At 62.1% G+C, this 12,006-nt stretch overlaps 1 protein-coding gene across 2 annotated transcripts; it reads left to right on the plus strand.

Annotated features, from left to right (window-relative positions):
• Positions 1–4,878: 4,878 nt before the first annotated feature.
• On the plus strand, positions 4,879–10,296 carry LOC136304518 (class I histocompatibility antigen, F10 alpha chain-like). Of its 2 annotated transcripts, none has more exons than XM_066208035.1 (8): positions 4,879–4,984; positions 6,590–6,853; positions 7,376–7,651; positions 7,992–8,264; positions 8,350–8,463; positions 8,561–8,596; positions 8,708–8,739; positions 9,367–10,296. In XM_066208035.1, exons 1-8 carry the CDS (start codon positions 4,909–4,911, stop codon positions 9,382–9,384), a joined length of 1,089 nt encoding a protein of 362 aa, XP_066064132.1. In that variant the 5' UTR covers positions 4,879–4,908; the 3' UTR covers positions 9,385–10,296. The 2 variants fall into 2 exon arrangements, with proteins under 2 accessions (XP_066064132.1, XP_066064133.1); XM_066208036.1 differs by having other exon boundaries at positions 4,881–4,984; positions 8,708–8,740; positions 9,371–10,296.
• Positions 10,297–12,006: the final 1,710 nt, after the last annotated feature.

The raw sequence follows: 12,006 nt of genomic DNA on the forward strand, positions 1-12,006 counted from the left end.
TCCCAGGAACCCCCAGTCACTCCCAGTATGAGTCTGGTTAATCCCAGTCACTCCCAGAATGATCCCAGTAACCCCCAGTCACTCCCAGTATGAGTTTGGTTAATCCCAGTCACTCCCAGTATGAGTCTGGTTCGATCCCAGTCACTCCCGGTATGATCCCAGTAAGCCCTAGTCACTCCCAGTATGAGTCTGGTTCGATCCCAGTCACTCCCAGTATGATCCCAGTAACCTCCAGTCACTCCCAGTATGAGTCTGGTTTGATCCCAGTCACTCCCAGTATGATCCCACTAAGCCCCAGTCACTCCCAGTATGAGTCCAGTTAATCCCAGTCACCCCCAGTATGATCCCAGTGACTCCCCGATCCTCCCAGTATTACTCCAGTCACTCCAGGTATGACCCTGTCAGTCCCAGTATGATCCCAGTATGATCCCAGTATGATCCCAGTATGGGTCCAGCTGCTCCCAGTACAATCCCAGTTGCCCCCTGCTTTGTTCCAGTTCCTCCTATTCACCCCTACTACGGATCTGGTCACTCCCAGTTTGATTCCAGTCAGTCCCAGGATGATCCAAACCACTCCCAGTGTCTCCCAGTATAGCTCAGTTGTCCCCAGCATGCTCCCAGTAACCCTCAGAGTGGTCCCAGTATATCCCAGTCTGATCCCTGGTGCCCCAGTTCTGCTCCCAGTGGGTTCTGCTCCCAGTCTGGCCCAGTCCATCCCAGTCCATCCTAACCTGTCCCAGTCCATCCCAGTCCATCCCAGCCTGTCCCAGTCCATCCCAGTCCGTCCCAGTCCATCCCAGTCTGTCCCAGTTCATCCCAGTCCATCCCAGTCTGTCCCAGTCTATCCCAGTCCGTCCCAGTCCATCCCAGTCCGTCCCAGTCCATCCCAGTCCATCCCAGCCTGTCCCAGTCCCTTCCCAGCAGCCGCCACCGTTTCCCAGATCCTGCCCCCCCCGCTCCATTCCCATTCCCTGGGACCCCCCTGCACCCCCCGATCCCCCCGGACACCCCCCGGAGCCCCATTCCCGGGGATCCTCCTATCCCGGGCCCGGATCCCGTGTCTGTCACCCCGGGACCCCCGGAGCCCCATTCCCGGGAATCCTCCTCTCCCGGGCCCGGATCCCGTGTCTGTCACCCCGGGACCCCCGGAGCCCCATTCCCGGCCAGCCCGGGGCTCCTCACCCCCAGGCCTCCCTTTCCTGGGATATCAGGGCTGGGCACGGCGCTATTCCCAGACCCCACACCCGCCCTTTTCCTCGGCTTTGGGACCCCCAGATCTCCCAAATTTCCGTGTCCCCCCAGTTCTCCATTCCCGGCATTTCCTGGAAGGGCATTCCAGGGGCTCCCAGGGGGTCTCAGCGGGGATCCAGATGAATTCCCTGGAATTCCCCTTTCCTCCCGTTTCGCTTTCGCGTCTCCCAAACCGCGATCCCGGGACCCGCCCGCCGCTCCCAGCCCCAGCCCCCCCTTTCCCGTGACCCCGGGCCCCCCTGGAGCCCCATTCCCGCCTTTCCCAACTCCCAGACCCCACTTCCCTCAGCCGCGGGGACCCCCGGAGCCCCTTTGGTGGGCGCAGGGACCCCCTGGATCCCCCGTCCCGCCTCTCCCAGTCCCTTCCTTGAACCTCGGACCCTTCCCGGCTCTCCCGGTTCCGTTTCCCGACCCTCGGACGCCCCCAGACCCCCCAATCTCTGCGTCCCCCCAGTTCTCCACCCCCTGTGTGTCCTGCGGGGGGTCCTGGGAGGTCCCGGGGGGTTCAGGGGAGTTCCCAGGGTTTTCTCTGTCCCCTCCCCGCGCTCCCCCCGGTCACTTTCGCGTCTCCCGAGCTGCGGCTCCGGGACCGGCCCGGGGAGCGGTGACTGCCCCCGGCACCGGGACCCCCCTGACCCGCAATTCCTGGGCACGGGGACCCCCCGAGCTTCCATTTCTGGGCGAGCCCCCCGTTCCTGGGCACCGGGACCCCCCTGAACGTTCATTTCGGGGCACCGGGACCCCCCTGAACCTCCGTTTTCAGGGGCCGGGAGCCCTTGAACCCGGGAACTCGGGAAGGGACCCCCTGGACCCCATTTCCCGGACACCGGGACCCCCTGAACCCCCATTCCTGGGCACCGGGACCCCCTGAACCCCATTTCCCGGGCACCGGGAGCCCCTGGACCCTGATTTCGCTGCACCAGGACCCCCCCGAGCCCCCCATTCCTGTGAACGGGACCCCCCTGGACCCCCTTACCCGGCACTGGGACCCCCTGCCCCCCTTCCCGCCATCCCGCCCTTCCCAGACCCCAGACCCGCCCTTGTCCTTCACCTTCGCACCCCCGGATCCCCCAAATTTCCGTGTCCCCCCCAGTTCTCCACTCCCGCCGCTGTTAAGGGTGGTCCCGGGGGGGTCCCAGGCGGTTCTCAGAGGGCTCCAGGGGGGTCGCAGCGGGGATCCAGAGGAATTCCCCGGAATTCCCCGTCCCCTCTCCCCCGCGCTCCCTCTTTCCCGCCTCTTCCGCGTCCCAACCTGCGAGACCGGGATCTGCCCGGCGTCCGGTGACGTCACTGACAGTGCTGGTCACCATTGGCCAGCACGGAATAGGGGAGCCAATGGCGGGGCCGAAAACGGCTGTGGGGGCGGGGCCGCAGCGGAGCGGCGCGATGGTTCCCGCCCTGGGGCTGGGGGGGCTCCTGGCGATCCTGGCGATCCTGGGGGGCCCTGGGGGCGCCACGAGAGGTGAGTGGGACCCCCCGAAACCGGGACCGCCCCGAACCGCAATTCCCGGGCACCGGGACATCTCTGAACTTCCATTGCCGGGCACGGGAACAGCCCCTGAGCCCCGGTTGGGGTCCTGTGACCCCCCTTGAACCCCTTCCCCGGCACCGGGACCCCCCTGAACCCCGTTATCCGGCACCGGGACCCCCCTGAACCCCGTTATCCGACACCGGGACCCCCCTGAACCCCTTTATCCGGGACTGGGACCCCCCTGCGCCCCGTTATCCGACACCGGGACCCCCCTGAACCCCCTTATCCGGCACCGGGACCCGCCTGAACCCCGTTATCCGACACCGGGAGCCCCCTGCACCCCGTTATCCGACACCGGGACCCCCCTGAACCCCGTTATCCGGGACCGGGACCCCCCTGCACCCCGTTATCCGACACCGGGACCCCCCTGCACCCCGTTATCCGGGACCGGGACCCCCCTGCACCCCGTTATCCGACACCGGGACCCCCCTGCGCCCCGTTATCCGGGACTGGGACCCCCCTGAACCCCCATTTCTGGGCACCAGGACCCCCCTGAACCCCGAATTCCGAGAAGGAAACTCCCCCTGAACCCCCATTCCAGGGCACGGGGACCCCCCTGTTCTCCCTTCTCCAGCACCGGAACCCCCCCACACCCCGTTATCCGACACCGGAACCCCCCCGCACCCCGTTATCCGACACCGGAATCCCCCCGCACCCCGTTATCCGACACCGGGACCCCCCCGCAGCCCCGTCAGTGCTCTGGGACCCCCCCGCAGCCCCTTTTCCGCCATCCCGCATTTCCCAGACCCCACACCCGCCCTTTTCCTCGGCTTTTGGACCCCCCAGATCTCCCAAATTTCCGTGTCCCCCCTGTTCTCCATTCCCGGCGCTTCCTGGAAGGGCATTCCAGGGGCTCCCAGGGGGTCTCAGCGGGGATCCAGATGAATTCCCTGGAATTCCCCTTTCCTCCCGTTTCGCTTTCGCGTCTCCCAAACCGCGATCCCGGGACCCGCCCGCCGCTCCCAGCCCCAGCCCCCCCTTTCCCGTGACCCCGGGCCCCCCTGGAGCGCCATTCCCGCCTTTCCCAGCTCCCAGACCCCACTTCCCTCAGCCCCGGGGACCCCCGGAGCCCCTTTGGTGGGCGCAGGGACCCCCTGGATCCCCCGTCCCGCCTCTCCCAGTCCCTTCCTTGAACCTCGGACCCTTCCCGGCTCTCCCGGTTCCGTTTCCCGACCCTCGGACGCCCCCAGACCCCCAATCTCTGCGTCCCCCCAGTTCTCCACCCCCTGTGTGTCCTGCGGGGGGTCCTGGGAGGTCCCGGGGGGTTCAGGGGAGTTCCCAGGGTTTCCTCTGTCCCCTCCCCGCGCTCCCCCCGGTCACTTTCGCGTCTCCCGAGCTGCGGCTCCGGGACCGGCCCGGGGAGCGGTGACTGCCCCCGGCACCGGGACCCCCCCTGACCCGCAATTCCTGGGCACGGGGACCCCCCGAGCTTCCATTTCTGGGCGAGCCCCCCGTTCCTGGGCACCGGGACCCCCCTGAACGTTCATTTCGGGGCACCGGGACCCCCCTGAACCTCCGTTTTCAGGGACCGGGAGCCCTTGAACCCGGGAACTCGGGAAGGGACCCCCTGAACCCCCATTCCTGGGCACCGGGACCCCCTGAACCCCCATTCCTGGGCACCGGGACCCCCTGAACCCCATTTCCCGGGCACCGGGACCCCCTGGACCCCGATTTCGCTGCACCAGGACCCCCCTGGACCCCCTTACCCGGCACTGGGACCCCCTGCCCCCCTTCCCGCCATCCCGCCCTTCCCAGACCCCAGACCCGCCCTTGTCCTTCACCTTCGCACCCCCGGATCCCCCAAATTTCCGTGTCCCCCCCAGTTCTCCACTCCCGCCGCTGTTAAGGGGGGTCCCGGGGGGGTCCCAGGCGGTTCTCAGAGGGCTCCGGGGGGGTCGCAGCGGGGATCCAGAGGGATCCAGAGGAATTCCCTGGAATTCCCCGTCCCCTCCCCCCCGCGCTCCCTCTTTCCCGCCTCTTCCGCGTCCCAACCTGCGAGACCGGGATCTGCCCGGCGACCGGTGACGTCACTGACGATGCTGGTTACCATTGGCCAGCACGGAATAAGGGAGCCAATGGCGGGGCCGAAAACGGCTGTGGGGGCGGGGCCGCAGCGGAGCGGCGCGATGGCTGCAGCGCTGGGGCTGGGGGGGCTCCTGGCGATCCTGGCGATCCTGGGGGGCCCTGGGGGCGCCACGAGAGGTGAGTGGGACCCCCCGAAACCGGGACCGCCCCGAACCGCAATTCCCGGGCACCGGGACATCTCTGAACTTCCATTGCCGGGCACGGGAACAGCCCCTGAACCCCGGTTGGGGTCCTGTGACCCCCCTCCATCCCCTTCCCCGGCACCGAGACCCCCCTGAACCCCGTTATCCGGGACCGGGACCCCCCTGAACCCCCTTATCCGACACCGGGACCCCCCTGAACCCCGTTATCCGACACCGGGACCCTCCTGAACCCCCATTTCTGGGCACCAGGACCCTCCTGCACCCCGAATTCCGAGAAGGAAACTCCCCCTGAACCCCCATTCCTGGGCACGGGGACCCCCCTGTTCTCCCTTCTCCAGCACCGGGACCCCCCTGAACCCCGTTATCCGACACCGGAATCCCCCCGCACCCCGTTATCCGGCACCGGGACCCCCCTGAACCCCGTTATCCGGCACCGGGACCCCCCTGAACCACCTTATCTGGCACAGAGACCCCCCCTGTACCCCATTTCTGGGCACCGCCCCCCCCTGAACCGCCGCTTTCGGGCCCCGGAACCCCCTTGAACCCCGAATTTTGGGAAGGAAAGTTTTTGGGCACTGGAACGCTCTTAAATCTGAATTTCCGGGACTGGGACCCCCCTGCACGCCGTTTCCCGGCACCGGGACCCCCCCGCAGCCCCTTTTCCGCCTTCCCGCATTTCCCAGACCCCACACCCGCCCTTTTCCTCGGCTTTGGGACCCCCAGATCTCCCAAATTTCCGTGTCTCCCCCGTTTTCTGTTCCCGCCGCTCCCCCAAACGGGGTGCCAGAGGGTCCCGGGTGTCCCAGGGGGTCTCAGCGGGGATCCAGATGAATTCCCTGGAATTCCCCTTTCCTCCCGTTTCGCTTTCGCGTCTCCCCAACCGCGATCCCGGGACCCGCCCGCCGCTCCCAGCCCCAGCCCCCCCTTTCCCGTGACCCCGGGCCCCCCTGGAGCGCCATTCCCGCCTTTCCCAGCTCCCAGACCCCACTTCCCTCAGCCCCGGGGACCCCCGGAGCCCCTTTGGTGGGCGCAGGGACCCCCTGGATCCCCCGTCCCGCCTCTCCCAGTCCCTTCCTTGAACCTCGGACCCTTCCCGGCTCTCCCGGTTCCGTTTCCCGACCCTCGGACGCCCCCAGACCCCCCAATCTCTGCGTCCCCCAGTTCTCAGCCCTGTTCATGGGGGATCCCAGGGCGTCCAGGAGGGTCCCTGGGGCTCCTGGAGGATCCCTGGGGGAGATTCTGAGTTCTCCGCAAATTTCCATTCCTGGGCACTGGGACTCTCCTGCACTCTCTTGTCCTGCACCAATCCCCGTCTGCACCCCCTTTCTCATCTATCCCACCTTCCCCAATCCCCCGATCCCCCTTTTCCTTCACACTGAGACCCCCTGGACCCCCATTCCTGCTTTTCTCGGCCCCCAGCCCCCCTTTCCTCTGCATCACGGATCCCCGAGCCTCCTATTCCCAGGTCTCCCCACCTTGTGACCCGTCTTTCCTTGGCACTGGGGACCCCTGGACCCCATTCGTTCCCCTTTCATTGATCCATGAGCCCTCAACCCCCCAAATCTCCGTGTCCCCCCAGTTCTCCACTCCCTGCGTTACCTGCAAGTGGCAGTGTCGGAGCCCGGCCCGGGGGTCCCCCAGTTCATGTCTGTTGGGTTTGTGGATGGGATCCCCATCACACGGTACGACAGCGAGCGGGGCCGGGCAGAGCCACTGACACAGTGGATGAAGGACGGAGCCGAGCAGGGATATTGGGATAGCGTGACACAGATCAGTGAGAGGAGCCAGCACGTGTATGCCAGTGGCCTGGAGATACTGCGGGACCGGTACAACCAGAGCAGGGGTGAGTGGGGGATCTGTAGAGGTGGGATGGGATCTATGGGGCTGGAATGGGATCTGTGGGGTTGGAATGGGATTTATAGGTCTTGGATGTGGATTCACAGGCCTCCAAGGGGCTGAGATGGGGATCCGTTAGGATGGAATGGAATTTCTTGTGATCCATTGGGTTGGGGCAGGGGTCCATGGGGCTGAGATGGGATCTGTGGGGCCAGGTTGGGATCCCTGAGGTTGGGATCTGTATCCATGGGGTCCAGGGGGCTGGGATGAAGCTCTGTGAGTCTCCATCAGATTCTGGATTTCCTTAGGTCTGGCATGCGATCTGTGGGCCTGGGATGGGATCTGTGGGGCCAGGTTGGGATCTCTACAGTTCCATCCCATGGAGTTGGGATGTTGATCCATGGGGTCTGAGGGGCTGGGATTTGGCTCTGTGTGTCTCCATCAGACTCTGGGGCTCCATGGGGCTGGAATGGGGCTCTGTGGGGCTGGGACACAATTCCATGGGTCTCTGTGGCTACAATCCCCACAGGTCTCCACACATGGTTGCATGTTTACGGCTGTGACCTCCTGTCCGATGGGAGTGTCCGTGGGTCTGTCCGGTATGGCTACGACGGGCGGGATTTCATCTCCCTTGATCTGGGATCCGGGAGATTCGTGCCGGCCGACAGCGGTGCTGAGGTCACCAGGAGGCGCTGGGAACAGGACAGGACCGTGGCGGAGAGGGAGACAAATTATCTGAAGCACATCTGCCCAGAATGGCTCCGGAAATACGTCAGATATGGGCAGAAGGAGCTGGAGCGCAAAGGTGGGTGGGAATTTGGGATTTGGGAAGGGAGGATTGGAGAACACGGTAACTCCTGTCAGAATTCCATGGGAATATGTCACCCCCATCCCATTCCAGTGGGAATTTCGTGGTCAGATCTCCCCCCCATCAAATTCCAGTGGGAAATTCATGGGTAGACCTCCCCCCCCATCCCATTCCCATGGAATTCCATGGGTAGATGTCATTTTTGTGCCATTCCTGTGGGAATTCCATGGGCAGATCTCACCCCCATCCCATTCCAGTGGGAATTCCATGGGCAGATCTCCCCCCACCCCATTCCCATGGAATTCCACGGATGCACCTCACCGTTATCCCATTCCAGAGCCCCCTGATGTCCATGTGTCCGGAAAAGAGGAACACGGGACGCTGATCTTGTCCTGCCACGCGTACGGATTCTATCCCAAGACCATCGCAGTCAACTGGATGAAGGGGGAGGAAATGTGGGATCAGGAGACGGAGTGGGGCGGGATCGTTCCCAACAGCGACGGCACCTTCCACACCTGGGCCAGGATCCAGGTGTTGCCGCAGGAGCGGGAGCAGTACCGGTGCCGGGTGGAGCATCCCGGAATGCTGGAGCCCGGGATCTTTGCTTGGGGTGAGGCTGGGAATGTGGGAACTGGGAATTGGGAATTCCCAGATGGGGATTCCCCTTCCCCTCCTCACCATCCCGCGTTTCCCAGAGCCGACACCTGGCGGGAATCTCACCGTGGTGGTCGCCGTGTCCGTCATCGCTGTCATCCTCATCCTCATCCTCACTGTCCTCATTGGATTCCTCGTCTGGATGCGCCAATCCGGTAACACACGGGATGGGGGTCGGGAAGGGGCACGGATCCACCCGGCACCGTCCAGGAATCCTGTGCCGCTGACCCTGATCCCACTGTTTTTCCACAGGGAAGAGGGAGAGGAAGGGATACAACGTGGCAGCCGGTGAGTCCCAATGGCGGATCCAGCTCTGGATCCCCTCTGTGCGGATCCCAGGATGGATCCTGGTGTGTGATTCCTGTTGGAATCTCTCTCATGGATCTTCTCTTTCTGCAGGAAACGATTTGGGAAACAACGGCTCGACCGCAGGTGTGGAGCGGGATCAGGGTGGGATTCCAGAGGGGGATCGGGGCAGGATGGACGGACTTGGATCAGGGAGGGATTCTGGATCAGAGCAGGGGTCCGGAGTGGGATCAGATGGAATTGGAGAGTGGGATCAGGGCTGGATTCTGGAGCGGGATCAGGTGGGATGGATGGGGCAGGATTGGTGTGGGATGGGTGGAGCGGGATCAGGGCTGGATTCCGGAAAAGAATCAGGTGGGATGGATGGAGCGGGGTTGGAGCAGGATGGATGGAGCGGGGTTGGAGCAGGATGGATGGAATGGGATCAGGTGGGATGGATGGAGCGGGACAGGGGCAGGAGGGATGGGGCGGGATCTGATGGGATTCTGGATCAAGGCAGGATTCCAGTGTGGGATCAGTTGGGAAGGATGGAGCAGGATCATGTGGGATGGATGGAGCAGGATCAGTTTGGGATTCCAGACAGGGATTGGGACAGGATGAATGGGATGGGATCCATTGGGATGGATGGAGCAGGATTAAGGCAGGATCAGGTGGGATTCGGGATCATCTCCCGCTCTCGATGGGTTCCAGCCAGGTCCATCCTTTGCAATGGGGACGGGGACAGGGTGACACCGTGACCCTCTCTCATCCCGGCAGGAATCACCGCCTGAGCGATCCACAGAGCTGGATCCAGCCCCTCCCTCTTCCAAGGAAAACTCAGAGCTGCCGACAGAGCTCATCCCGCTGCTCCCACCCACCCCACAGCTCCTGCCAACGGATCAATTTCCCATTTTCCAATGTTTTAAAGCCAAGAACGACGATTGTTCCCAATGCTTTATTTCTGGTGTGAAATTATCCTGCTTTGGGCAGTAAATCCTGCTTGGGCAATTGCGGAATCCCGGGAACCCCTCAGGGGAAAATCCCGGGCCTCGCCTTGGAGGAATACACCGCAGAGTCTGGAAGAGAAGTCTTCTCCTCGCGGTGCCCTGTGACACGGTGTGACCTGCCCCAGGCTGGTCTCCCCTGTGCTCCCAATTCCCGCGGTTTCTCCTTTCCCTGGCCGTGGTGCCCCTGGTGACCGTCCCGTTGTCCCCAAAGGTCTCTGCCCTTTGCCCTGCCATTGGCCCTGTCCGCTTACGTAATCGATCTGGGCAGCTACAACTGGTTGTGCTCCGGGGGAGGGGAATCCTATCTTGCCCGTACACCGCGAGATCTTCCGGCCGCTCCCTGCCTGGATCCCCACATTTCCCCCCGCCCTTTATGGGAAATTCAGTGCGCCACCGAGTGAACTGTGTCAGAAGGGAACTGTGTTAATTGCAGCTTTTCAAACCACGTAAAAGCTTATTAACACTGCTCAGAATTTGAGAACTCCAAACGATTAGTGCAACTGCGGTCTAAGTTAACTGTTGGTGCTCCACGAGGAGGACATCAACTTTTTGCGAGCGACTTTCAACAAAGGAAACCAACTTACTCAAAACGCACGGACCGAAAACCAATGCTAACAGCATTATAACAAGCGGTCCTACCAAAGCAGAGATTAGAGCGGTTAGCCAGGGAGATGAAGTAAACAATGACTCGAACCATCCCGCTGTAAGTCTGTCTTTTTGCCTTTGGGTCAGTCTCTCTCTGAGCTCTGTCATAGTCTCTGACCACTCCGGTATGGTCTGCGTAAAAGCAACATTCCTCTTTCAGAGCGGCGCAAAGGCCTCCTGGTTGCGTTAGTAAAAGGCCCAGCCCGCGTCTGTTCTGCGGGACTACTTCCGAAAGTGAGGAAAGCGACTTCTCCAGGTAGGAAATGGATCTCTCGCTCCTCTGTAGGTCTTCGTCGATGGTCAGCTGCAGCTGGGACAGACTTTGTCGCTGGGTCGCAAGGGCTGCGACGCCGGTGGCGGTGCCGGTCGTTCCCAACGCGAGCAGCATCGCGATGGTGATGCCGGATATTACCTCTCTCTTTTGAAGTCGGGTGGGCACTTCTGTGAGCTGTCGGGTTTCTTCGTCCGAGTGATACAGGACCCTAGGGACAATAGTGACTAACACGCAAAGGTCGTTAGCGGCATCAGAATCTCTGAGGTACGCACAAGGACTGACTCCTGTACGACGGCAAACCCGTGTTCCTGCGACAGATGGAATTGCCCATTTTTTTGATTTATCAATGTGGGCGGTGACTGTGCGCGGTGTTTTGTTCCGTCCCGCGAGTGCTACGCTACCTTATGCACGTTCCTTGCCCTGAAACATCCGTGAGGGTGATCCCTCTCCGAGGAGCGTCCCATCTGCAGTGAGCTGGGTTCGGGTCATCTGAGAGGTAAGAGGAAGCGTTGAGGGCAACACCTTCGTAAAAAGGAGGTTTGGAGTCAAAGCATAGGCAGCAGGAATCTGTGAGGTTCGGCTTCGTCTGGTTTAGGGATGAGAAGGTAGCTTTTATTACACGGTAAAACAAGCCGAAGGGGGTTGCTTCGTGTAGATTTTGAGAAAGGGGTTGGTAAGCCGGAAAGCGACCCGGTGGGGTCGAGGTAGGAGTAAGGCTCTTGGCGACTGCAGTCCGAGGGTTTTGCCATCCGCCCTTTTCTCCCAGGGCCTTGTTTGGTCCGACCACCGTGGGATGTTGGGGTGGGAGTCTAGTAATCTGTATTACTTTCCCAACGTCCGTGCCGAACTTGCGAAGGAACGCCGACCACATCTTCCCCACAGCCCAACTAGTACGGTTTGGCCGTAGGATCTCCATTCTCCGGTGGGTACATGTACCCCTCTCGTAAGGTATCGCATCGGGTGCGAATTTGGGATGCCGGCATGATTGCGGTGCCCACTCGACTTTCAAAAACTCATCTTTTTTGGGTGGTTTCCATCGGCCACTCACCACGATGGTCTCGCATCCCCAGTACCCACAGAACCAGTATGCTGGGTAATTGCAGGAGCTTTTCCCAGGGTTCGAGCTGGGACACCAATAACTTCCCCACACCGACCTGGACTTGGGTCCCATTATCTCAGGGAATACCGTTCCAATTGTAATTTCAAAGGTCGGGCTGCCAACCGAGATGGTCTCTCTAACAATGCTGCCATGCATAGGGTTTCGGAGAAGCCACCTAAATGGCTGATAAGGATGAGACTCTGGCTCAGCTTGCACCGTTATCATTAGCCCTAGGATCAAAATCACACAGAGGCATCTGCGACATTTAGGTTTTACCGACGTGGAGGTTCTGGATGCCAATGGAGTGTCCGGCGGCTGGTCTTCCTCTTCTGCTGCTGGAACGTACGGGTTACGGCGACGCCCACATACCCACTCCTGTGAAGAGAAA

The sequence above is a fragment of the Chamaea fasciata genome, unplaced genomic scaffold, assembly GCF_029207755.1.
Source record: "Chamaea fasciata isolate MVZ Bird 193981 ecotype frontalis unplaced genomic scaffold, bChaFas1.0.hap1 SCAF_104, whole genome shotgun sequence".
NCBI lineage: Eukaryota > Metazoa > Chordata > Aves > Passeriformes > Sylviidae > Chamaea > Chamaea fasciata.